This window comes from Plectropomus leopardus, chromosome 5, assembly GCF_008729295.1.
Source record: "Plectropomus leopardus isolate mb chromosome 5, YSFRI_Pleo_2.0, whole genome shotgun sequence".
In the NCBI taxonomy this organism is placed as follows: Eukaryota; Metazoa; Chordata; class Actinopteri; order Perciformes; family Serranidae; genus Plectropomus; species Plectropomus leopardus.
The window spans coordinates 34,356,510-34,384,173 of NC_056467.1; the positions used below are offsets into that span (position 1 = coordinate 34,356,510).

Below are 27,664 nucleotides of genomic sequence, written 5' to 3' on the forward strand. Positions count from 1 at the left end.
TGCTGAGTCCCTTTCTACTTTTAAGAGACAATTGAAAACTCAATTGTTCCGAGAACACCTAGGCACTTAACTCTTCTCCGCTTTGCCCTTTGGGGTAGATTAAGTCAGATGGTCCAAAACCCAGCACTTAATGATTATCTAGCACTGACAAAGTTGTGCGATGTTGTATGTTGACTGTCATCGTAAGTAGTGATACTGAGATTGTTGAATCTCAGATGCTGAGATCGCTACTGGTTATTACTTTGGTTTCAAAAAAAAAAAAAAAAAAAAAAAAAAAAGGGGGGGGGGGGTGCTGTGCGGCACTTCTTCTGCCACTAGACGGCAATACCTGTGACCAATCACACCTGAAGCACTTTTTGCACTTACTAAGGGTTTTTTTCCTTAAGTCTAAATTCTTGCTTGTGTTGTACGTCGCTTTGGATAAAAGCGTCTGCTAAATGAAATTGTAGAATTGTAGAAAACTTCAGTTAATAGACCAGGCTATTGTTTGCTTAAACGACTGAACTTAGCAGGCTTATATTTGGGCCAGGTCTCTATATCAGATTCAGGATCAGAAATACTTTATTGATTCCCATGGGCAAAATTGTGATTCATTGCAGTCGCTCTGAATCCAGCATATTATCTCAAGTAGAAATATGTACAAGCACAAGTACATAAAAACATAAATGTAAAAATAGAAATATAGTAACAGTAAACAATGACTCCAATATGTAAATGTACAAATATAAAAAATAAATTCATTATGTACAGTATACTAAGTATTTAAGTGTGTAAAAATATAATGTGGAGAAATACAATAATAAAAAAATAGCATGAATATGTGAACATTTAAATTATTATATGGATAATGTGCTGAGTGTGTTAAGTGTGTTGAATAGAAAAAAAACTGTGCCTTATGCTACAACACAATATATAAAACTAATATTTAAGTTAAGATATAAGAATATAAATATGTGTGCAATGCTACAATGAACAACAGAGATATGCATAGGTACGAACAACAAGAATATGTACAATACAATACATGTCACATGTTAAATATAACCTACATTTAATAGTTGGAGGAACACTGCACATTTGAATAATTGCACAGAAGATAGTTGAAATATTGCACCAAAATTTGCAGTCATAAAAATAATTATTGCACCTTAAATAGGCTACCTGTTGCACATTTTAAGTATCATAAATAGATTATGGAATTTTAATTGCAGACATGTGTATGGGACAGACTCCTTTCACACAAAACTGTTGCTCAAATGAGAAATACAATGAAATTGTTTATTTAAACCTTTTGCATCTTTCTAGTTTACTATGTCAGTCTGTCTTCTTCAGTGCCCATGGTGTCAGTAAAATGAACTAAATGATTGAATTGTAAAGAATACAGAGCTAACCATGTATAGGATAACCATATAGACAAAAGTTTTAATATATATACCAATATTTGTATACATGGTCTTAGCAGCTAACTAACGTTATCTCCCGCAAGTAGCCAACAACTCAATTTTACACGTCCAGAGAACTTCTATAAAACATGATCTGCATGGCAACCAGACCGGGCCTCTAATTGAGACAGGAGTTAATTTGTCAAAATGTGTTGCCACCCCGGGTCGGTAAAAGGAACTGTGTGTCTGAATGGGAGTAGGCTTTTACAAAAAGCCAGGCTACAGTTTGCATATATCATTAGTAAAGTCACCGATGCCGCCAAAGTACACAGAAATATGTCTAATAAGACACAATGCATCAGAACTCGTCACTTAAAGTGAGCAGCTATTCTTTTTTTAAACATTTTATTTATAGAGATTTTTCAGTTTAACAGAAAATACATTAACATAAGATATAATCTCAAGGTACGAATATGACCAGAGTTGTTAAGAGCCATGGGAGGAAAGGGGGAAAAAAAGAAACAGACAGGTCACAAAACAGAAAACAACAAAACGTGCATCGTAGTGCATTTTAGCACATATAGGACAGACCACTTGCAGAGGTATGAAATCAGAGTTCCAGGCCAAGTTATTCACAGGTTTATCAATGGGTCCAAGGTTGTAAAATCTGGAGCCATCGAGGGTGCATGTTTGTTTGTTTTTTTTGTTTTGTTTTTTTAATTTGCTTGATTTTCTGTATCACATCCTTGATTCACTGGCTGTTTGATGGAGGGGTGACATCCTGCCATTGAAATAGAATTGAACGTCTAGCTAAAAGTGTGGAAAAGGTAATTATGTTACGGTCTGAGAACCTGGGGAAATGGGAGGATCCAGGAGCGAATACACAGACATAATGAATGGATGAATAATGGGTTTAATGGTTGTAGGTGGGGAGGAATGGGAATGTAGGGAAGGGGGATTCCTGAGCCGGTGAAGTTGGTGAGGCTGGTGAGGCTGGTAAGGCCGGAGGATGGTGGAGTCCAGAGTGGTGGGGAAAGCGAATGGCTGAATGCTGAGGTGAGAGGCTGGGCCGAGGGACGCTGGAGCTCACTGGAGAAGGCACTGGACACAAAAGTCCTTAGTTCCAGAAGAAACAACAAAGTTTGTAAATTAGAGTCACAAAAAGTGAAGCGGCCGATGTAGCCACGAGTTAGGCTGAACAATCCGGCACCGAAGTAGAGTGGAGCTGGAGAATGTATGCTGGGGTTGATTGCAGATGAGATGCAGGTGAGGAGGTGCGCTGTGAGCTCCAGCACCCAGAAGTCAGGCCCTGCCCCTGCAACACAGCCACAAAAAGGGAGACCCGCCACAAGCACAAGAAAAACAGAGTCCCAAGAATTCCACCCAAAAACCAAAACCGCCAGAAATTACTTTCTGTGAGTGAGCAGGGATGCTGGAATTATCTGGAATCGAGAGAGTACCAAAAATAGCTGTTGTAGGAGAAGTCATACAACTGTAAGCCATGGAAATGTTTTCAGAAAAAGATAACCAGTAGGGGGCAATCTTTAAGCAAGACCAAAACATATGATAGGTGGATGCTGGGGTCTGTTTACACTGGCCACATATAGGGCTGGTGTTTGGGGATAGGCCTGCAAGTTTAGCTTTAGAAAAGTGCAGCTGATGTAACACTTTAAACTGTATTAAGGCATGTCTTAGCATATATAGAAGCTGGACGAACATTAGAAAGAGCAATGTCCCATTCCTCACCTGACAGCAGAACTCCTAGGTCATTTCCGCATTTTTGTCAAATATGAAATATAGAGGAATAATAAGTATTCATGAACCCAGTGTAAATCACTGGGACTCTACCCTTATTTAGAATATTGACCCTTGAAGTATCCAGAAAAGACATGGGGGGTGAGCAAACTGACATGCTGATGTGTTCAAATCGTTTGGCTTCTGCAGCAAACTCCTGAGGATCTTTTACCAGTCTGTGGTGGCTATTGCACTCTTCTTTGCAGTGGTGTGCTGGTGGGGTGGCACCAAGGCTGGTGAGGTCAGCAGGATCAATAAACTTGTTAAGAAGGTTCGCTCTGCGGTAGGCCTTCACCTGGACAATCTGGAGACCGTGGCTGAGGGGAGGATCAATGACAAAATCCGGACAATCCTGGACAACCCCTCTCATCCTTTCCATGATGAGCTGTGGCTGATGGGCAGCTCATTCAGCCAGCGCATCATCTACCTAGGAGCCAAAGGAGGAGCGCTTCAGGCATTCCTTTGTGCCCACCGCCATCAGACTGTATAACAGCAGTGGAGGCCACATGCTGTCACTGCACTGAAATCCCCTAAGTCCCACACTCCAAACACTGTCAATACAGACTCTTGCACTTTAATATTTATTTTGTACCACTACTTTGTACCATTTGTAGTTCTACTTTTAATTTGATTTGTATTTTTTGTATAGTATATTGATATTTGTACAGTATATTGATCTTTGTCTATTATATGTTATTCTATTTGACCTTTACCCTTTACACTGTGCTCCTGCAAAACTTGAATTTCCCCTCTGGGGATCAATAAAGGATTATCTTATCTTCATAATAATAATAATAATAATAATAATTAATTATTATTATTATTATTATTATATATGTACATGTAAACAGAACTTTTACATGTACATATATTACCATTTTTTGTGAACCTGTAAGTTTAAATTTCACATTGTCACATTTATGTGAGAGCTTTGTGTCAGCTCAGTGTCATATATATATATATATATATATATATATATATATATATATATATATATATATATATATATATATATATAGTTTTAAATAAATGTGTTGTATTTTACTTTTAATGTTGTTGTTTTGCTTTAAACAGCTAACAAGACAGTGCATGTGGTTTTCATTAAAAGGTCAGTTTACACCAGTATAATACATTTTCAGCTTATCAGTATCACAGTATCAGTATCATTACTTAAGTATGAGTATTTTAGAATTTGCGACACAATGGCTCACTTTTAGCTTTAACTTGAGTATGTTTGCATCAAGATAAACTATGTAGGAGTTTTACGCGTAGCTCCCGATTGTAGGAAATTTAAGAACTAGACAGTATCACATGTATTAATTCAAATAATTTCTCGCTGAAGTACAAAGAAACCTGTATGATTTGTTTATTTCTCCCAATATGTTTGTATGTTTCAGATTTTTTACATAGACTGCACAATGACGTCATTACGTCAGCGCCAGTGAGTGCGTCGGGACGGGGGCACGGAACTGCTGTGGGGTCGACGAATAATTGGAGATGAAGGAAAAAGATGGCAATTAAATAGCGGTTTTAGGATTGTAGCTGTAAACTGTCAGTAGTTCAGTTATCCGTAGCCTTACTTAAAAGCGAATGTTACATGAGGACTCGCGCAGGAAGTGCTTCAATCGCTGTAAGGTAGCAAATGTAGGGAGAGCTGGGGAGGGCTGTAGCTGCTGGGGTTTTTTTTGGAGAGGGAAAACAACATGGCTGCGGTGGAGCTCGAATGGATCCCAGAAACACTGTACAACACCGCTATCTCGGCTGTGGTGGACAACTACAGCCGATCAAGAAGGGACATACGGTCACTTCCTGAAAATATACAATTCGATGTCTACTACAAGGTAAGATGTTATAGTCCAGAGGCTCAGGGATTGTTATATGTGTCAGTCACAGGCTGTACGAGTTGTATAATAGCCGCTAACACTGCTGCTAACGTTAGCTACATTACGGTAACGTTACGCTAGCTCTAAAAGACGAAAAACTGTTGTTTTGTTTTGTTATGTTTTTATTAACCGTTAGCTTTCACAGCCTTACGTATTCCTAAAATACAACCTTAATAGTATATAACGTATATGTGTGTAATCAACGGTTGTTGACAAAGAAGCCCCGGACGGCTGTGAACAATTGTGCTAATGTGGCGATTGTTGTCATGTAAACTACTTGCATCTCTGTGGGGTAGTTGATGTCAGTTACCTGTTTTGACCCACTCTGTTTAAAGAAGCTTTTCTTAAACAAGCAAACATACTTTTCACAGCATAGCTGAGCTTTGTCGAGCAGCAAGCTGTCAATTTGCCAAAGATAGCAAACACAAAACAGAAATAAATTAAAACGATGTTACTTTGAAATCAATATTTTTCTGCCCAACGACATTTATTTATGAAATATTAAATATCCTCCAGCATTTCAAGATCAACGGTCAAATTAAATCGAATTTGTGGCACTGGCCAATGTATCTCCTTTGCACAAAAGATCAGATTTCCTTGAGTTGTAGTAGTGCTGTTTCTCAAGTTTCTAGCAGATTATTGTTTACTAAATAGCACTGTGATAGTGGGAAACATGGCATCAGAACTAAGTAAGGTCAGATTGTTAATCTAAACAATCAGGGGCTTGCACAGTGTCAAACCATGGCTGGACTAATAGGTTCATAAGTTGGTAATGCATGAAACTTTCCCCAAGAACTACTTGTCTGGCTGGAGCTCATGAGTGAGAGCAGGTCATCCACTAATTTGAACATCTGAGTATCAGTCCCTGACTTCTTCAATCTGTATGCCAGAAGTATGGGAAGAATCTAAGCCCTAAATTGCTCTTGATAGCTGTGCTCCTGGTGTGTGTGTGTTTGTGTGTTTGTGAATGTCTAAACTGAGTAGCAGGTGGCACCTTGTACGGTAGCCCCAGTCACCAGTATGTGAATGTGTGTGTGAATAGGTGAATGTTGCATATAGTGCTATGAGTGGTCAGAAGACAAGAATGAGGCTTCACAAATGCAAGTCCATTCTGTTTATAATGAAGCTAGTGAAGATCACAGAGTTCTGACTGTTACAGACTTTCTTCCACGGTCATCTGACCTTAACCCCACTGAACATTTGTCGGGTCACTTGAAAACTGAGGAAGCCTAGCATGCTGTGACATCACAAGAAGCTCTTTGGAACATTGTCACATCATGCTGGGATAACATCGGGGTCATCAGGGTTTTGCACAAACTTGTGGAGTCCATGCCAGCTTAAGTACATGCTGTCATTAAAGCAAAAGGAGAAGGCAAAAAAACAAATTCCAAGATATTCTGAAATGTATGCACATTCTTCAGTTTCAACTTTTCACCCAAATAGCCAAGCAGATATCATTGGCTGATTTCATAATTTGTAATGGGGAAAAAAGGGCTACATTTGAAACAAATGCAAAATAGAAGTATCTTAGCAAGTTATCTCAGACTTTCAGACTTTTGAACTATATACATGCGTACACACACACTGTGTGTGTGCGGAATCTGTTGATTGTATGCACCTGGATTCATTCCTAATAGATGGAACCAAATATAAAAATCGAAAGTTCTTTTATGCCATACCACTGGGTAAAGGCACCGATGATGATGATGAAAATGAAAAGTGTCCATCCCCAAGAGAGCTCAAATGTCTAAATTCCCTGGAAAACAGTTGACATAACATTGTGTCTTCAATTGTAGGCTTAGCTCTGATCATTAGAGTTTTTTTTGGTTGTTTGTTTATTTTGACTTCTAAGTAATTCCCTGCAAAGGTTTTATCGGTGAGCCGGACAGCATTACATTTCCTGGACTGGATTCAGCGTGGAATAAAACTCCAGCAACCAAATTCTAGAGTTTTTAGTGTAAACAGCCAGGCAACTGCTGATGAGAAGCTGCACGACAATTAACACATTAGGGCGCTTTTGCATCCAGTGTGGACATGGCGTGATGAGACAGTGCCCTAGACACAGTGAGAAAGGTGACCCGATCATAATGGTTTAGGAAAATGCAGCGCAGTAACTGACTATAAAGACAATTCATACACCACATATATATGACACAGAGCTGCCAATTTGTATTTAACTGTTATTAGACCCATTTATGTGTCAGCTGTTACTTTCTCAGTGTTAGAGACTTCAATCTTCAACAAGCTCTCACATGAACATGACCATGTGAAATTTTAACTTGCAGGTTCACAAAGATGGTCACGTGTGGTATCAGTCTAGAGCCCTGTCCATCCATGTGAGACTACTTCACAAGTTAGTCTGTAGTCATCACTGTTCAGATAGAATCGAAGCAAATCTTTGGCAGTTTGAATGAAGCTGCTGGTGATGATTTGTGTCACAAAAGTAATGAATGTTGCCCTCCCCAGGTCAACAGCAGGGTTAGCAGGGACAAACTTGACGCTCCCATTCTCACAATGACAATTCCAGCATGCAATCTGTATGCTAAATACAGCTGAGACTGATGGGAAATTGAACACATTTGCGTATATTTGATAATGAACCCAAAAAATGAACAAATGAAAACGTCAGCCTGCTAGTAGTGATCCATGGAAAGTTAGATGATCACCAACGTTATTACAAATCATCCTGAAAGGAACATGTACATGTCATGGAAATGGATTCAATAATTGTCAGGATACTTCATCTTAAACTGCAAATTTCAACCTCCATGGAGGCACTAGAGCAAAAGTTTGGGGATCACCAAAGTCAGTGGGTTTTAAATCTGTCTCTCATGAATGTCTGTGCAGCATATCATGGCAGTGCATCCAATAGCTGTTATATTTCAGAAATATTTCATTTCGGACCAAAATGGAGTGCCAACTGGTATTGTCATCCATAGAGGCATGGGGACCAATGATCATCTAAAAAAAACAACGAAAGAAAAAATGATATTATTCAGGAGACTATATTCCATGATAGAAAAATACTACAACCTGCTCCTGATTGTGCATATCTTCAGGGCACACCAGGAAAACACTCGCTGCTATGTCATTACGGTGAACAGAAGCTTCAAGCTAGTGGGGATTTCAATGGAGTACAGAATTTAAACCACATTTGCAATGTAAATAAACATGCTGTGACTTTCAGAATTAATTTTATGTTAACACTAAACACTTATGAGACAGGGAAACTTTGACCTTTCTAACTTCTCTAGTCTTTCAGCAGTTATAGTTTATGCAAGTCTTGTCCTTCAGAACTGAGAAATCCACTGGAACAGAGTGATCCATGACTTCCAGGATTTAATTACATGTTGTGACCGTCATTCCGCCTGCTCACAGGTCAACAGAGGTCTAATATTAGTGCGCTATTTTTGAAATTAGCTATAGCTTACATTATTTTATTGTCCCGCTAGCTAGTCATGAAAATGTGCCTGATGTGACTGTTGCTGCTAGCTGCTAGCAGCAGTTGTACTGTGAGCAGGCGGGGTGACAGTAACAACATGTAGCAAAATCCTGTCATGCATTAGTCCGTTCCAGTGGATTTCTCAGTTCTGAAGGACAGGACTTGCATAAACTATAACTACTGAAAGACTGCAGAAGTTTGAAAGGTTGGACAAAGTTTCCCTGTCTTATAAGTGTTTAGTGTTAACATAAAATGGATTCTGAAAGTGGCAGCATGTTTATTTATATTGCAAATTTTAAATTCTGTACTTCATTTAATTTCCCACTAGCTTTGAAGTCTCTGTTCAACCATGATGACGCTGACATTTAGTGGTTTCCCGGTGCATCCTGGCAACATGCACGTTCATGAACAGATTGTAGTATTTTTTTCCATCATAGCTTCCTCCATACAGTATAGCCTCCTGAATAATATAATTGTTTTTAAATGGTCGTTGCTCCCCTTCAATAAAGATCTGTCAATGATTCGGAGTACAGTGTTTATATACTGTACAATGATGTAACAATGGCACACAGTCAATTATCCTCAAAAGTTAGTTCTTTGGTCTTACAGGCCAGACATCAGCATTTTTGTTTTTGTTTAAACTCCTAAACAGCAGACAGCATTTTCTGAAGCATCACTTAAAACACGGCCATAATAGAGACTGGGATGAAAAGAAGGCCAGAGACGCCACCGTTGTATTTACAGATAGGACATTCTGTACATCTCCACTGAGACATTCCCTGTATGTTAATAATCACATCAGTTATTACTTGTGTCCAACTGATATGAAATTTTTGAGACAGATGCTGATTTTTGCAGGGAATAATTCACTGATTACCACTTTGATGGCTTATTCTGGTATTAGCTAAAACCACATTGACATTCATGATGTACACACACATCAAGCACTGTGCGTTTGGCACCAAATGCCACTAAGGGCACCAATGGTAATGATCATCACTATGCACTCATGTGTATGCGACCATGTGAAATTTTAACCTCTACACTCAAAAAATGCTCATATGTAACCATTAGAGCCCTGCTATGGACTAAACTTGTTTTTCCAATGGAAGAGTTGACACCTGTGTGACTGTCAGTGAGTCTCAGTGCACACCTCATCCCTCCATCATTGTGTCTCTCAGCTTTACCAACAGGGCCGGCTCTGCCAACTAGGAGGAGAGTTCTGTGAGCTAGAGGTGTTTGCTAAAGTGCTGCGGGCTTCAGACAAAAGGTAAGAACATAACAGGACTAAGCCGTGCCTGAAACTCCTTCCCGTTCACATGGGCCCATCAGCTTTACAAAATGCTTCTGGAGACTGGTAAATGTTAAATGAACCTGCACTTATATAGCACTTTTCAAGTTGTTCAACCACTCAAAGCGCTTTCACACTACATTCTCCCATTCACACACAAATTCATACACTGGTGGCCAAGGCTACTGTACAAGGTGCCACCTGTTGCTCAGTTTCTGAAACACTCACACGCACTTACAAACTGATGGAACAGCCATCGGGAGGAATTTGTGATTCAGTATCTTGCCCAATGATACTGTAACATTTTCGACATGCTTTCCAAGACCAGAAAAGTGCTGCATGTATGCAGTCCAGTTATCATTTCATTGTGGTTTCTATTTCACTCATTTATTGTTTTGACCTTCTCTGAGTTAGCTGTTTATATCTGACCCATTATGCCTCATTTCCACTGCATAGTTCAGCTCAACTCAACTTCACTCACTTTCAGTACCAGGTAGGGTCTGAAATTAACACCCGCCAAGCATCAAGTGGGGCTAGATTTTTTGTTTGATGAGTAAATCTCAGGAGGCTATCAGCCACACTGACAGGTTAAAGTTTATACCAAAAAAGTGTACTAAACTACAGTGAGGTGCTCTGCTGCGTTAAGCGCATACTTATGAAAGTTATGAGTTATTAAGATAGAGCCTCCCACATTATCAACAAAAGCTTCTTCTTCTCTTGTTACTTTTCACAGTAAAAGCCCTAGACATAAACAGTGTAGCAATTCTTACCTGAGTGAACTTTTTCATATGCTGAGGCTGTGGTGATGAGCTGTTAAATATATTTAGATTATTTTTGCTTCAGAATTTTCTCTGGTCTCTCCTTTCAGTTTGCATTCAACATTAGTACATTATTATTTTAGTGGAATGAACTGAAACAAATGTAGATGTGAAAGAAAAAAGGCAATTGATTAATTTGGCTGGTAACTGACTGGTAATATGCTTGGTTGGAGGATTTTTTCATCTACCAGCAACCTTGCCCAGTGAGTCAAAAAATGAATTTCGGATACTGGTACCAGGTACTTTTCTGGATTACTTAAGTTTCCCGACACAAATACTTCTATGTTGCTCCCTCCAGCTCTCAATGGATCCTTTAATTGGCATCTAAACAGAAGAAAAGCTGCACTTCATCAATTGATCACAGAGTGGTTTTGCAGGCTGCAGTTTAAAAAAAAGATCAGTCAGGGGAATAAAAGAAATTGCTGTTGCTATTGATGGTTAACTATTTGAAAATGTTATCTTTATGAGTATATCACATGTTGTGCAAGTAAAGATTTTGAGTGATTATTCTCTGATTTATCAGTGGTCTGCAGGGTTTGAACTCTACCTTCTAGTACCAGCTCAGGTTGCTTGGAACCTCAAGCGTGGTGGTAACATAAAAAGTACCAGGTCTTATCCACAACTTTTGCCAGTGGAAAACCAAAAAAGAAAGTTTTGATACAAGTCAAGCCATGCTGTACCATGCAGGAGAAATGAGGCTCCAAGTGCTCTTTGCCTGTGATGTGCTTTGTGTGTCCCAGCCAGTTCCATCAGTTTGAGTCATTTTAGGTTCCATATCACACTCTGCTGCCATTCAAACTTCGCTCAAGGAAAAATGTTTCTGAAAGTGGACAAATGTAATGCTGGTAAAAGAGTGTGTGTAATTAGTTGCAAGTTAATGCCCTGTGCACAACAAAGTAGCCTTTAGTTTAAGGTACATTATTAATGTTCCTTCTACATTTTTATCTGTGTGGTGTGTTTTGTTGCTTTCAGCCTTCATTGATGGCCTTAATGAGAATACAATAGCAGAAAGATAAGATAGAACTTTATTTATCTCAGGTGTGCAGCAGTTGCAATACAAACCGGGAACATTAGTCATCAGCATAGTTATTTACTGTAGCCAGATATTTGTTATGTCTGTTCAAACCAATGATGTCTTTTTTTTCTTTTCGTAAAGGATTAAATGTAAGAAACAATACATCAATCATCACTTTATAGCTATGCTTTCCACTTACATAACCCATTCCTTTGTCCTGCCCACTGCAGACACCTCCTGCACCACTGCTTTCAGGCGCTTATGGACCACGGTGTGAAAGTGGCCTCAGTTCTGGCAAACTCCTTCAGCCGCCGCTGCTCTTACATCGCTGAGTCTGACGCCCATGTCAAAGAGAAGGCCATCCAGTTCGGCTTTGTGCTAGGTAAATAGTGGGGTCAGGGACAAAAGGCTTCATACAGACCCTCTTTCTGTTGCTGTATCTCACAGACTATCTCAAACAAACAGTGAATATGTGGAGGCCATTCATTCCTCTCACTGATGTATCATAGGTTCAGCCCATAGGAAACACACCAGGGATCTGAGATAGACTTAACTATTACTAGCAGTCCTTGGCCATTTTGATTTAAGATGTATTGAATTCTGTCTAATTGTACCACATTTATTACTACTATTGAAGCACTGTTAAGTAGAATAGATACATTTCCCCAAGACACCACATGTAAAATAGTGCCATTATTTATATTTGATGATGATATTAAAAGTATTCACGAGTCTTGTGGTTCTATCCAACCAAAGGTTCTCCAGACCAAACCTTCTCTCATTGTGTTTGCAAAGACGGCACAGTCGGCACAGAGGGTGGTCTCGTATGAAGTTGAATAGCTCTGGACTGACATGGATTTTTGAAAACAAGACAGATTTTATTGAAAAATTCACCAACTGCTGATATGGTGACTGATAGAGTTCATTTTTGAGCTAAAATGAAAAAAGACCTTTTCTACGTGGACTGTGCACTGACTTTGCACTGATGAGACTTAGCAAAGTTTTCAGAAGGCTGCTTTCTTAGAGCATTTGTGCCCAAAGACTGTATTTAGCATGATGAAAATGCCTCTACTTTTGTTCTGATGGATCCAAAGTCTTGAAATCTGGTACCGACTTACTTGGGGCAAGTATCTAATAGTATACCTTTGAAATTTTAGATCACACAGAAAATCAGACTTTTATCAATGGTCAAAGTCAGGACTTTTTGAAACATCATTAAATTATCATATGTGTGCATATCCACCTTTTATATTGAACTTATGAGTTCACAGATACCAAATCAGTTGTGTTTTGAGATACAGTCACTTTCATATCATACTATTTTTAGTCTTTGGGCACATGGGACAACCTTTACTTTTTTTCTAAATTATAGAAAATGTTCAATGTTTCAACAATGGAAAGACTTTTAATTTTAACTTTTGGTAAATGCAGAAATTTCCATTCCATTTTCTCTCAGAGTGCAGAGCATACTGTTGTCACAGATGGAGTAGCAGAACGCCTGGCACAGTGAAAGTGACACTTAACTCCTCAGTCTGCTGGATCTAAAATTTTACTTTCACTCACTTTGTCGCAGCAGTCCATGGATCTGATCAGCTCTGACTGTATTAAATGATCAATTATCCATGCCACGACTCAAACTGCTACTGAAGATAAAAATAACTCATGCTGAGTTTTGCCTGTGTTGAGTTCACAGACCTGAGAAATCACCACATTTTGAGAGGGGGCACAGAATGCTAAAAAAAAAAACGTGCACAAGATTAAAGTTTGCTACCACTACCAAAAAGACAACTAAGAGATGCCAGAGTCTGATCAGTTTATGCTCTTTGCTAACGTTACATGTGCTGGCTGCACAGTGCAGAGAATGTTGTGAGCATTGGAATCAGAACTACACAATTACATTGTGATGAAATCACCCCAACCTTTATATGTTCTGTAAAAAATGTTTTCATATCAGTGCATATTGGGAAAACATATACACTGATACACTGATAATCTGTGAGTGGAAGGCCCTTTAGCAGCTGCTTGGGTTCTGTTATGAAATATGTTATGATTTTCCATTATATCTTTTTTGGTTGCTTGTAAGCAGTAAGTTGGCTGTCTAGCAAGCAGTAGCAGTCACTATTTTGTAAAAAATGTGACAAATAGCCTTTAAAAGATGAACTAGTGAAATGTCTTTTATTACTATATTGTCATCTGAAATCAGAAGATGTTTGTTAGACGAGTTTCTTTCCTTTATGATAAATACCTGTGACATTAAATACCATAAGATGCACTGAATCCACACATGGTTTGCACTGTAAGATTTGTTGTGAATAGAGCATTTGAATGATATATTTGATAAAGATAATATATTTAACCTTCGTTTACTACAGGTGATGTTGAATCCATCTCTCCTCTGATTTGGAGACAGTTGGATTAATCTGATGTATTTCGTTCTAGGTGGCTTCTTGTCTGATGCAGGCTGGTATGGAGATGCAGAGAAAGTGTTTCTGTCGTGCCTGCAGCTGTGCACACTCCACAGTGAGGTCCTCCACTGCTACCGGGCTGTGGAATGCTGTGTCAGGTCAGTCTAACACATGTGGACGTTCAGAGTATAGTTCTGTATATCAAGGATGTTCTTAACCTTTGTGTACAACCCTGATTCCAAAAAAGTTTCACACCTCGTAAAACATAAATCGAACAGAATTCTTTTCAAGTCTTTTTTGACATATAATCAACTAAATACAGTACAAAGACAAGATATTTAATATTCAAACTGATAAACTTCTTTGCTTTTTTTAAACACACACTCATTCAGAATTTGATGCCTGCAGCACATTTCAGAAAAGTTGAGACAAAACATTGGGAAAGTCACGTAATGCTCAAAAAACACCAGTTTGGAACATTCTTCATATAAACAGTTACGGTGGTGAGAGGTGATAGGATCATGATTAGGTAGAAAGAGGCATCATTTAAGGGGTTAGTTATCCACAAGCAAGAACAGGGCAAGGTTTACCACTTAATAAAAAACTGTGTGCGCAAACAGTCCAACAGTTAAACAACATTGTCTCTCAACGAGAATCTGGGGAAATCTCTGCACTTTAAGGGACAAGATTGAAAACTAGTATTGAATGGCTGTGACCTTTGATCCCTCAGGTTGCACTGCATTAAAAACCAACATGATTATAAAAAGAATATTACTACATGGGCTCAGGAACACTTTGGAAAGCCATTGTCAGTAAACACAGTTCATGGCTGCATCTACAAATTCAAGTTTAGATTTTACCAGCAAAGTGAAAGCCAGATATCAACAACATCCAGAAACATGGCTGACCTCTCTGGACCCGAGCTCATCTGAGACAGACTGACACAAAGTGGAAAAGTGTGCTGTGGTTTGACTGGTCCACATTTCAGATTGTTTTTGGAAATCATGGACATCGTGTCCTTCGGGCTAAAGAGGAAAAGGACCATCCAGATTGTCACCAGCTCAAAGGTCAAAGCCAGCAGCTGTGATGGTACAGGGTGTTCACATTCAGCATTTGTTACAACAGTGTGGCTTAGTAGTAAAGGAGTGGCGGTACAAGACTGGCCTGCCTGGAGTCCAGACATGTCTACCATTGAAAATGAAGCACAAAATATGACAACGGAGACCCTGGACTGTTAATCAACTGAAGTCATATAGTATCTCATTTCAACTCAACTTCATCCTTATTATCCTTAAGGACATTTGGTGTCCAGGACAAGATCTGAAATAAATACAGAAATTCCCCAGCTCAAGTAAAACAAAGATATTCCCACCACACTGAACCAAAAACTGGAACAGTTTGAAAATAATAAAAGTAAATAAATGCATCGTCAAGTCAAATAAAGCGTGGTGCAGTGGCAATAGATAGAATTCATAGTCATAAATAATCAAGGTAAGACAAATAGGTAATAATAATTGTTACTTAGTAATAATTACGAAATAAATAATCCAGGTGTACAATCTAAAAAATATCTCATCTACATACAGATAAAAGTCAGCAAATTAGGCTCACACATTAAGTTTGTGAATGGCAACAGTGATAAAAGAAGCTCTCGCACGCCTCGTTTTTGTTCTCAGCATTCTGAAATGGCAGCTAGAGGGAAGGAGATCAAACTATCAAAAAAACAGTGTTTATGACAGTAAAGGATTTGTTGAGCCTAACTGGTCATGCACTTACTGTAAATATCCTGAAGCTTGGCTTGCTGCCCCCCAATCACCTTACTTACTACTTTGACCAGCTTTGCCAGCCTGTCTTTACTGGACATTGTGACACAATATATCAAGCAAGAATAGGAAAAAAAAATTCACTTACGAAATGTCAACAATTAGTGTCTTCATTTCTGAAACACCTGGAGTTTTGTTAGAAGAAAAGCTGATATAACACAATAGTGGGTTTTAGAACGTGTTTCAGGCATCAAATTCAAAATGAGTTTATATTAACAAAAACCAAAGTTTGCCAGTTTGGACACTAAATAACTTGTCTTTGTGTCGAATTCAACCAAATATATGTTGAAAATGATTTACATGTCATTGCATTCAGTTTTTTACTTTTTGCACAGTGTCCCACTTCTTTGTAATCAGCGCTGTAAAATGTGTACGTTACTTTATTTTTCTGTCCTATTTAGCCGTGCAACCTTGATTAGTGAAACTGCACTTTCTATTCTGTTTTTCTGTTTGTTTGTTTGTTTGTTTGGCAAAGAAAGGCTTCAGGTTTTAGTTGTTTGAAATGACAGAATTGGCTGCCATAGTTTTTCTTTTGTTTGAGATTATATTTGTCCCCAGACATTACCTTCTTTCAATAATGAAAGGAAGAAGCAATATTAAGAATGATTTGACTGTGTCACACACAGATCTATACACAGAATCCGTCTCACAACAGGTGACACAGTTTCACTTGTGACTAGAAAATACAACTAGTGAAAGAATAACAACTATATTTATATTTGACATGTGATGACATTTGATGGGCATGATAAAAAGCTATTTAAAATCTGATCAGAGTTGTTTTAATACTGCAATAAACAGATTTTCCCAGGGTAGCCTGACTTGCCTTGCTTTTATTCAAAGTGATGGCATCAAGCAGCTCTTATACAAATCTGTCATGCTCTATCTGTGTCTTTACTGCTCCTTTTTGTTTCTGTAGTCTAGTGGATCTCTGCAAATTTCAATTTGTACATACAGGGGCCGAAATTGAGATCAATAAATTATCACCACAGAGATTTTTATTCTCAATGCCAAAGTATAGTTTTACGTAAAAATGCACATTGTAATACAGTGGAAACCACTAACAGTGATTGTGGTTTCAATGATCAATGGCTTATCTGGACCAAATAGCTTGGGACAGAATCATACTTATACAAAAAGAGATTTGAATAATTTGCTTTTCATACATTACAAAATGAAAAACAATTTTAAAACTACAGTTATTCTGTGTTCTCCCCCGTTCTGCACATGAAAAGCACCTGTGGTGAAAGTACCCATTGTTGGATTGACAGTGCCTGCTCACATAATGCCCCTTGGAGTAGGCCCTTGGTGAATTGGCAGCAAGCCTGGGAGAATTTTAAAATTTCCATAGGCTGGTTTTTTGAAAGAGAGAGAACATTGTGTGAAATGGTGTCAAGTGATGAATGGCCTATGGACCAGTTGAGACAGATGAGACAAGAATACACAGAGGAAAACATTTGTAATCCAGATGAAAGTGGATTTTTTTGAGTACCTGATAGTATTTTTTTTTTGAAAGGGCTTGACAGTATTTTATAACATGAACCATAAAATTCAGTAAATTATAAAGCTGTCCATTTCATTGTTTTATATTCATATAATTAATGTACACGTCAATTAAATGGTAATCTGCATGAAATTAAACGGAAAAAATTGGTTATAATAATCATCCACATAAAGTGATGAATTTGACCTAGACAGATGTCATCACTATAAGCATGCTGTACTGTCAATGATAAGTGACAACAACTCACCATTTACAGTGATAAACTGAGGACAGTTATGATAATCAACCATTTTTTGTTAATTATCCAACCAAAATTCCCCAACACTATCAAAGAAATATCGGCAAAGTATGGGTTAATGAATGAAAATGTGTAGCAGCCATCTGGAAGATAAGTTCAGTAACCTTTGTTTAACCTTTAGGGCTTGCTTTAATATTACACACACTCGTATCGCTCTGTGCACAAAATGCGCTTTTCAGAAGCAAGCTGTAAAAACTATTATACATTTCTATTATTTTCTACTTTTATTGAATTTTTTTTTTAACCAACATCAGTTCTAATCGCAAATATTAAATATTTGTTAATTTTCAGAATTTTGTGCCTTGTTTTTTAGAAGGGGAAAAAACACAAAAAATAAATTATTTTCAATATAGCATGCTAAGCAGTTGTTTTTTTACTATCACAGCCAAGGATACGTCAATAATTAGCAGCAACACAGATTTTTATACATTTTATGTGCAGTGTCAAAATCTCAAAGTCATACAGCGCTGCACACAAAATGTGCTTTTCAGAATCAGGCTATAAAAATATTACATATTAATGTGATATCCTACTTTCATTGAGATGATCAGTTCTAATCATACATATCAAATATTCATGAATTTTTAGAATTTTAACCCTTAAATGCCAGGTTTTTGTCATGATGCCACTATGTTTTTAGATGAAAAAACCCCACAAAAAGTAATTTTTTTTAATATACTACATGCAAAATGCTTTTTTTTTTATTACCACAGTCTGATATATGTCAGCGATTAGCAGATTGTGACAGTGCACCTAGTGGAAATAGCATGTATTTTCTCCATATGCCAAGTATGGTAAAATGACGTCTGTTTTAAATTAAATTACCAAAGTAAAACTGAGAGGTTTTTTGCGAGGACTACGTGTTCTGTTATTGCTTTCAACAGCCAATGTCACTATGAGCATCCACTGAGCATTTGGTTTGAGAGTCATCTGTTATCACAGTCACGTGAGAAACGGAAACACCAGCTGCTCTGAAACGGTCTCAATCCGCTCAGAATTCTGTAGAACTTCAGTCCTTGGGCAGTAGCTGGGGCAAAGTGCCACGTCCTTTACCAACAAGCCTGGGCATATTTTGATGACCTCAGTTGACAATTGGTCTATAACACTAAATACAATATGTAACTGTTTATAATAATTAATAATGATGAAATGTCAGAAAGTATCCTAAGAAATGTTTGGTGTGAATTTATATCTATATCAGTAAATCACTTGTTAGATTATTAATAAGTTTTCCTCTATTCTGTGCACAGGCTGCTTCATGTTCGCAATGGCAACTGTAAGTATCACCTGGGCGAGGAGACCTTCAAGCTTGCTCAGTCTTACATGGACAAACTAGCCAAGCATGGCCACCAGGCCAACAAGGCAGCGCTGTACGGCGAGCTTTGTGCCTTGCTCTTCGCTAAAAGTCATTACGATGAGGTATGTATGTCTGTCCACCAATGACTGAGCTAATGGTAATTTATTTTTTATATATAATGGACAGTCCCTCCAGGATTTTGCATGTTGCGATCACAACAACTCAAGCGAATTCAGGCAATCTCCGTGAATTCTGCACGGCCTTCCAATATTGTCCAATCACTGCGGCTTTACCGCAGTTTTTACTCATTTCATTGTAGAGCTGCACACAGTGTGTTGATCCACTCAGCCCCTCTCTTTCTCTCTCTGTTTATCATGAGACTGCTGCTGCGCCTGAGACAGTCTCACACACACACACACACACACACACACACACACACACAATGACAGGGAGAACTGTTAGCATCACACGGCTAACATTACTCGATGTTTATTTATGGGTTAAATGAGTGAGTTGAGCCACATTGGTGTTGATGTGAGCAGCACTGAAAGGCAAACACGTGAGCCCCCCCACAGCTCACTCTGAGTGAAGCTCTTCCCTGCAGCTCAGAGCAGGAGAATTTTAACATTTTTCATGGTGAGGACACTTATCATTTCATACATAACAAAATTTAAAAGACCTCTTTAAATCATTGGACACAGATTACTGTATTGAGTAACTGTGTGAGCTTTTCAACTTTACAAACTATAAAGAGTCACAACTGCTGTCAAGCTGTCTGAGGCACACTGGACTCTCCCTCACCTGACAGTGAAGCTGCAGGGTGCAGTGACCATCTCTCACCTAATGCTGAAACTGTTGGGGATTTGGGTCCTGGGCTCTCCCTCACCTGATGGTGAAGCTGTGAAGTGCCCTTTGGTCACTGTCATCTTTGTTGTTCTCATATTTTATGCAGGCCTGATATTCTTCCTGCTGACCACTGTCTTTACAGTCAGGTAGTCTATTTCATCCTTGTCGACCTTACTGTTTTTAAATCTTCCGGATTGGCTCTGACTTATAAAACAAAAAAAACGTTGGACCGGCCATCATTTATTTTTTAATTGTTTTATTTTATGCCAGTATTAGCTCTGAAAATGCAGTATATCATGATATGCATCTTATGTAATTGTATGTAATACTATATGTAATACTTTAAAACAGTACAAACTGTAAAAAATATTGATGTAAATTAAAATGCCTTAAAATATTGTTGCAATTGCGAAATCAGGCGTTTCAGGTGGCAACAGTCACAAAAACAGTGAAATCCTGGAGGGACTGGACAGGTGCTTTCAGTTTTAATAATTTGAAGTATTAAGTGAGAGTGGTTTACAGCATGGCAGAGTTGTTGAGAATTCTCCAGACAGACATGGATTTAACTTTTTTTCTGCATTTTCCAGGCGTACCGGTGGTGTATAGAGGCTATGAAGGAAATAAGTCCAGGGCTGCCTGTTAAAGTAGTGGTTGATGTCCTCCGGCAAGCCTCAAAGGTTAACTATCTTTGTTTATATTACAAGATTTGACTAAGTTATTGTTAGAGGTACAGTGTCTTTGTAAAATATATCCACGGAAAGGTAATCTGTTGGGCATGAAAGAAAATCCCTTGCTCAGACGTGATTGTGTGAAGTTTGACGTGTGTTTCCTCTGCAGGCCTGTGTGGTGAAGAGAGAGTTCAGAAAAGCAGAGCAGCTGATCAAACATGCAGTGTTTCTAGCCAGGTAACGTCTTTTACACACTCAACACTATTGTTATTCCTCATGTCATCAAAGAATTCTGATTGAATTTTTTGTGCCTTACAGAGAACATTTTGGACACAAGCATCCCAAGTACTCTGACACGCTGCTAGATTATGGATTTTACTTATTAAATGTAGACAACATCTGCCAGTCAGTCGCTATTTACCAGGTAAGTGTTTGGCAACAGAAGTGCGTACTTGTATTGTTAGTCCTCATTTTCATAGAAGCAGTGTGGTGTATTATCAGTTTCTGATTAAAAGTTCTTTCTTTCTGTACAAACTCAAGACAGCGCTGGATATCCGGCAGTCGGTGTTCGGGGGCAAGAACATCCACGTTGCTACAGCCCATGAAGACCTGGCCTACTCCTCTTATGTGCACCAGTATAGCTCTGGGAAATTTGACAATGCTCTGTGAGTACAATAAATCTTCCAAACCTAAAACTGTTTCTAGACCCAGCCAGCTAATTATATCAGACATAGGCTCCCTTGTAGATGTAGCACAAGACTATGACTCATACTGTGGCGGTCTGTACTCAGATTGATGTAATGTGACTGCATGCTTTGGAAGTGTGACATTTCACATATTAAAGAGCATTGATCAATTTCAGCTCAGTGATAGATGTTGGCAAAGATCATAGTGTTTCTTTGTATTTTTCAACCGATCCATTGACACTCTTTTTGTTCTACAAAGGCCCTGATTCAAACTTAGGCAATGCTTTGACCTCTCTAACCCTGACGGGAGAACAACTTCCCTCAAGGGAAACAGTTGACTTTCTTGGAAGTGTTTATTCTGAATGGAATACGGTCTCCTGCCAAGTCTGAGTTACATGTTTGGTTCAGCCGCTGTGTTTGTCCCTCAGATTCCATGCAGAACGTGCCATAGACATCATCACTCACATTCTGCCTGAGGACCATCTGCTGCTGGCCTCCTCTAAGAGAGTCAAAGGTAAGGCATGTTTCCTGGGGATGCTGGACTTCTGCCCACTGGGTTCAAGTGAGGAATATGAGTCAGGTACATAATGTCCCGGAGAAAGAGAGAGAAGGCTAAGCTAAGCTACAAACATAGCTAACTTAAGAGGAGGGAGAGCTAGCTGTACTGTCAATGAGCTTCAACATTAACGGTTCTGCTGTCAGTATTCCAGCAATTAAAAAAATATATTTCTTGTTTATTTAGGTTACATACATGTTATTTTGTGGAGTTTTTATCTTACCCACTCTTTTCTAATTTTCCATAAGATTAGGACATTTGTTTATTCATCTCTATGATGTATTTTCGCTCTTCGATCCAAAGGAGAGCTATTTGTTTGTCAGAGCCTGGCAACCTGCTGCATGTGTGAGGGGCGGGGTCAGCACTGCCACTCTGTGTGTCTCACACACACACACACACACACACACACCGCTCTCAGTGTCACACTCCACAGTTTGGTTATACTTTACAAGAGTTGATGCTGACATTGCTTGTTGCCACGAGTGCAGCAACTCTTTTTCATGTGAGGCCAAAGATACAAGAGATCTTTCATCTAACAAAGTGCATTACATAAAGGCGGAAAAATATGAATTATATTTATGTTCGTCCAGCTCGTAGTTTATAAGTAAGTAGTTTATAAGTGAAGTTTAGTGAATTCACATCTGGTACCAAAAAACTGCACGGCACTGTGGCTCCACTGTGAAATTCTTGACGGAAGGCTAATAAGTTCTTCATCCTTCTTTACTTCCCTCAGCTCTGATTCTGGAGGAAATCGCCATCGACTGCCACAATAAAGAGACAGAAGAGCGCCTTCTTCAAGAGGCGCACGACCTTCATCTGTCCTCACTGCAGCTGGCCAAGAAGGCTTTTGGAGAGTTTAACGTCCAGACAGCCAAACACTACGGCAACCTAGGACGACTCTACCAGTCCATGAGGAAGTTTAAGGTGGATGGAGCTGTCTGTCTTGTCTGTGATTGTGTCTTTGTGTGACTGTGTGTGTGTCTGTGTTTGACTATGTTTGTGTGTGTGTGTGTGTGTGTGTGTGTGTGTGTGTGTGTGTGTGTGTGTGTGTGTGTGTGCGCGTGCGCGCGCGCGCGCGTGTGTCGTTGCATGTCCTGGCAACACTACCACGAAACACTGTACATGTAGCTCAAACGGTAAATGTTTAATGGCTTATGTTAATGCCAGATTTTCAAAACTCTTACAACAAAGAAGTCCAACATAGAATATGAAAAATGAAATCAAACACTTATGTCATGTCAGGAAATCAGGGAACACTTTCGTATTGTAGCCAGCCAAATAAACAGTTTCTGAGTTTGTCATAAAACAGTCAGGTGACTATATGTTCATCACAACAGTGTAAGTGACAGGGGACTAAATCTACTGTCCTTGTTGTTTTCTGGGTGTCTGTGGAACCAGGAGGCAGAGGAGATGCACATTAAAGCCATCCAGATCAAGGAGCAGCTTCTGGGACATGAGGACTATGAGGTGGCTCTGTCTGTAGGTCACCTGGCCTCCCTCTACAACTACGACATGAACCAGTATGAAGACGCAGAGAGACTCTACCTGCGCTCCATCGCTATTGGTGAGACACAGGGATGGAGGGATGGGATCAGTGGGTCACTCCTGCTACATGTTACTATGGTGATTTACCAAACCTAAAAGATTGGCTGGGTAACAGGCTTGGGCGGTATTTATTTTTTCATACCTTCATTCTGGAGTGTCACCGGGGTTTACGGGATATGATGGTTCCAGTGTGTGGCGCTGTTTTGTTTCAAAATAAAAGCCCTCTGACAACGTTTCTGTCGACAGAATCCCTTCAGTTGTTAACACAAGGCATTTTATAGTAAAACATCTGGGGACCATGTTGTTGACAATCCAGTAGCATGCACAGCGTTATAAATTAGTGTTTTGTCCGCTTTGAATTGTGGAAATGCAGTATTCATAGCAGCAGGCAGCTGTGCAGCAGCGCCGCAGCAACAACAGAAACCTTAACAAATGGCATGACTCACCTTTAGAAGTGCAGGTGCTGAGCGCCATTTGAACTCGTCCTGTGTGTGTCTGGATAGATAGCTGGTGGTACGAGTTCTGTTTTGTGTTTTTGTGGCCTCCTTTTCTCCATGTACATAATCGTTTCATTTTTATTTTTTGCTGGTGTCACTAGCATAAGCAAAACTCTTTGGCAGAATTTTGGAAACAAAGAATCCCTGGCTCCCCTCCAACTTTTGCATATCCATATGAGGAAGCCCAAACAACAGTTCTTATGTTGTAACAGCAAGTATGGTGTGTCTGATGCTCAGCACTGAGTGGCTCACTTTAGCAAGAGGAATGGAGAGAAAGCAGAGCGCACAGGTCCAGGTGGACAAAACAACTCAGTCATTAAGAATTTTTCCAAAAGAGAAGCGAGTCACTATGTATTATGCAGGCTACTATTTATAGATCAAAAACAATGTTTTTTGTATTTGGCAACTGTTAAGATGTGTATTTTTTGGTTGATTTGATTTTGTTGTATCTTTTCCACAGTTACTGTTTACAAACTAAAGAACATAGATATAATTTTGTTCAGTTTTTACTGAATATTCGAAGGTCAGCTGTTACATTTATGTTGTCACACATAACTGTAACACTTATCTATTGTTATTTTTGGTATCTTTGTCATATTTCATATGGCAAAAATATTCTGAAATATCATGACATGATTTTGACATTATTTTTGTTATTTTACCATATCGGCCAGCCCTACCCCAAAGTGATGAAGCAGTGTGTCGCATGCTCGTCATGTGGCACCACTGCTGAAAAGCAACTCCATGTATTTCTGTATACTATTCTACTCTGAACATCTCATACATGGCCATAGAAACCATATTACCAGAGAACAAAGCACACTTTATAGTACAAAGTTTACTGAGCCTACTTCAACGTGGATAATATGGCTTTTAAATAATATTGCAATATTTTAAGGCTGTATTGCAATACAAAATATATAGCGGTATTTCTAAATATCCTTTAAATTAATGTTAACTACTAAAATACAAAATTATTGAATGGATTGCAGTTACAATAAAGTTAAATAGTTACTGTCATATAATAAAGTTGAATACACTACTGCTACAATAACATTTAATAAAATGTGGTTATAAGGAAGTTAATTAAAGTACTTTTATATGAAATTTAAAAAAGTATTGTTATAATTAAAGAAATCAGAGCAGGACCCATGGTGCTTTTATTTGTAAGGATTGGCTCATCTCAGGCAGGAAGTGTTGATGTTTTTGGTGTGAACATGAAGCTTCACAGCGTTAGTAGACAGTAAAACAGACACTGTGGTGCCTTTAACCGTGAAGATTCATTCACTGTGAGTGGCAACAAACTAACAGCTCTCCAGTTCATAGATTACTAATATTAGCAAGAAGCAGTGGTGCTCCGTGGTCACGATTGGAGCTCTGCAAATACACAAACACAAACCTCACCTGCTCACAGTACCGGCACTACCACTCATTATGTTAGACTGTTACAGCAGCACCGTTAAACGTGATGATTAATTCTCTATAAGCTGGAAACAAACTAATGTCCCTCAAGTTTATGTATCAGTTGTATTTGAAGATCGCAGTAGTGCTCCATGGTAGTAAAATGTGAATAGTCACACTCTTGAGCCCTGCAAAAGCCATGCTTTGTGTGTTAGTGTGTTTATTCATGTGTGTGTGTGTGTGTCTTTGTCTGTGTGTGAGAGAGAGAGAGAGAGAGAGAGAGAGAGAGAGAGAGACAGAGAGAGAGAGAGAGAGACAGACTCAGGTGAGAGCAAGAGAACCCAAACATTGGTGAAAGTTGGCTGCACCCTACTGGCAGAAAAGTGAAATACTTTCTAGTTTTCTAGACAAATGTTGGTGAATATCAGGTTTAAGTGCAGTGCCATATTTTTCTTAAGGTAAACTCAAACAAACCACAGTCATATTTGTCAGTGTTTCATCTCCACTTTAAAACTGACATAATTTTTGGTCGGTTGATGATCTAAAATGAACTAATCACTGCAGCTCTTGAATGATCCCTAACATGGTGTGTGATGTCTCCTCACAGGTAAGAAGCTGTTTGGAGAGGGCTACAGCGGGCTAGAGTACGACTACCGTGGCCTCATAAAACTCTACAACTCAGTGGGAAACTACGAGAAGGTGTTTGAATACCACAACGTACTGTCCAACTGGAACCGGCTGAGGGACCGACAGTTTGCTGTTGCAGACGCTCTGGAAGACGTCAACACTACACCCCAGCAGACCCAGGAGGTGGTGCAAGCTTTTCTATTGGCTCAGAGCCTCGGCCCCACTGCCCTTGTCTTGGCTGATTTTATGAGAGAAGAGAGAAAAAAAGATGTGCGGGCTTAAGCCTGGTGAGGACGCATCCAAAGCCCAAATGTCATGCACACAGTTAATTACAAAGACACGGCCAATTAAAGCATCACTGATGAGTCAGCTGGCTTTACAGGCACTGCAGCTGCCAGGACACATACACACACACACACACACACACACACACACACACACACACACACTTTTAGTTGTGGAAAAAAAATGTAGAGGAGACACAGTTATCAAACCTCATTGACATTCACACAAACCACCAAGATGCAGCAGGAGACTGGCTGCAGCTTCACCCCACAGAGCAGACTGCTCTGAGAGACAGAGGACACTCTACTGAGGGGGGAGAAAAAACAACCTCAGACATCCTGCAAGGATGACAAACCACCTCTCCTCTTCTCTTGTCTTGCTCGCCTTTTTCTTTTTAGTTTGGAATGGGAGGAGATTTTTGCTTTTTGTATTTGAACCATTGTAGCTCTGAATGCCATGAGACTCAACACAGATCCAACCCGTGATCTCCAGGGCTACATACATGACAGTATCTGGACCCAGACACACGTGTGAAAAACTTGTCTCAGCCCACATACATCAGCATCATCACGTGGTGGATCACAGATGGAAAATGTCAGATATTTTTGACACTTGTACAGTAAAATAATACAGCAGATTGTAAACTCAAGTTTGCATTGAAGGCTCCTTGGTTTTTTTCTTTGCAAAGAAATGAAAGTGGACCCTTAGAGAACTCCTGTTTTGAACTGCTTGGTGGTGAGAGATTACAAACAGTGGAATGTGTTCAACCAGTGGGTATATTGTTACACACATGACAGGCTTCACACGCCTTGTTTTCAGTTTATTTTATCTCTTTTTCCAGCTTAGTACTGACTTAGAATAATTAAAATGCCAATAATTTATATGCAGAGTGTATGTTTCTGTAGCCCTTTGTTTCTGCTTTTCTTACGGGGAGAGCCACCAAACCTGAACACACAGCTCCAACTCTGACTTTCAAACAAGGGACTTGGATAGGAGTGAAAAGAGGAAGATGCTGCATGTACAGAGGCTTCCAGCGTTTGTGTGTGTGTGTGTGTGTGTGTGTGTGTGTGTGTGTGTGTGTGTGTGTGTGTGTGTGTGTGTGTGTGTGTGTGTGTGTGTGAGTTTGTGTGAGTTTGTGTGAGAGAGAGAGAGTGTGTGTGTGTGTTGGTAGAAACAGATAGAACTCTGGGTGCCCAAGTGCTCCACTGACGATTACCAGCCTTACACCAGCTTGCAGTTATCTGTCTGTAGACGGACCCATACTTCTAAGTGCTTGATAAACTATGATACCCTTAAGGGCACTACAATGGGACCAACATTGTATAATTGTGTGTGTGAGTGTGTGTGGAAGTGTTCACAGCCTGTTGATCTGTGCATCCGGCTGCTCCTCTCCACTCCTTCCTGTCAGAAAGCCCTTTTTTTTTTTTTTTTGCTGGACCATGTTTTCCCATCAGCCTCCACCATATTGACTTGTTTTTTCCAAAATCTCATCAGTTGTGTCACCATAGAGCTGCCTGCAAAGATGCTGGTCTTAAATAAATGGAAAAATTTACCATGAAGACAACAACTTTTTAAAATGGTGATGCTCACTTTTTTTTAGA

General features: G+C 39.2%; 1 protein-coding gene across 1 annotated transcript; it reads left to right on the top strand.

Annotated features, from left to right (window-relative positions):
• Positions 1-4,640: 4,640 nt before the first annotated feature.
• On the top strand, positions 4,641-26,712 carry appbp2 (amyloid beta precursor protein (cytoplasmic tail) binding protein 2). The gene is made up of 13 exons (XM_042487194.1): positions 4,641-5,017; positions 9,683-9,771; positions 11,856-12,007; positions 14,065-14,188; positions 18,906-19,074; positions 20,386-20,475; positions 20,636-20,703; positions 20,785-20,890; positions 21,007-21,131; positions 21,581-21,666; positions 22,442-22,632; positions 23,107-23,272; positions 25,759-26,712. The coding sequence occupies exons 1-13, from the start codon at positions 4,880-4,882 to the stop codon at positions 26,058-26,060; spliced, it is 1,806 nt and encodes a 601-aa protein (XP_042343128.1). The 5' UTR covers positions 4,641-4,879; the 3' UTR covers positions 26,061-26,712.
• Positions 26,713-27,664: the final 952 nt, after the last annotated feature.

Excerpts from the sequence above, each read along its gene's own strand:
- appbp2 (XM_042487194.1), top strand. The coding sequence starts at position 4,880 with ATGGCTGCGGTGGAGCTCGAATGGATCCCAGAAACACTGTACAACACC. Across the intron at positions 9,772-11,855 it reads CTGCGGGCTTCAGACAAAAG|ACACCTCCTGCACCACTGCT; the intron begins GTAAGAACATAA and ends TGCCCACTGCAG. Across the intron at positions 23,273-25,758 it reads CCTGCGCTCCATCGCTATTG|GTAAGAAGCTGTTTGGAGAG; the intron begins GTGAGACACAGG and ends GTCTCCTCACAG.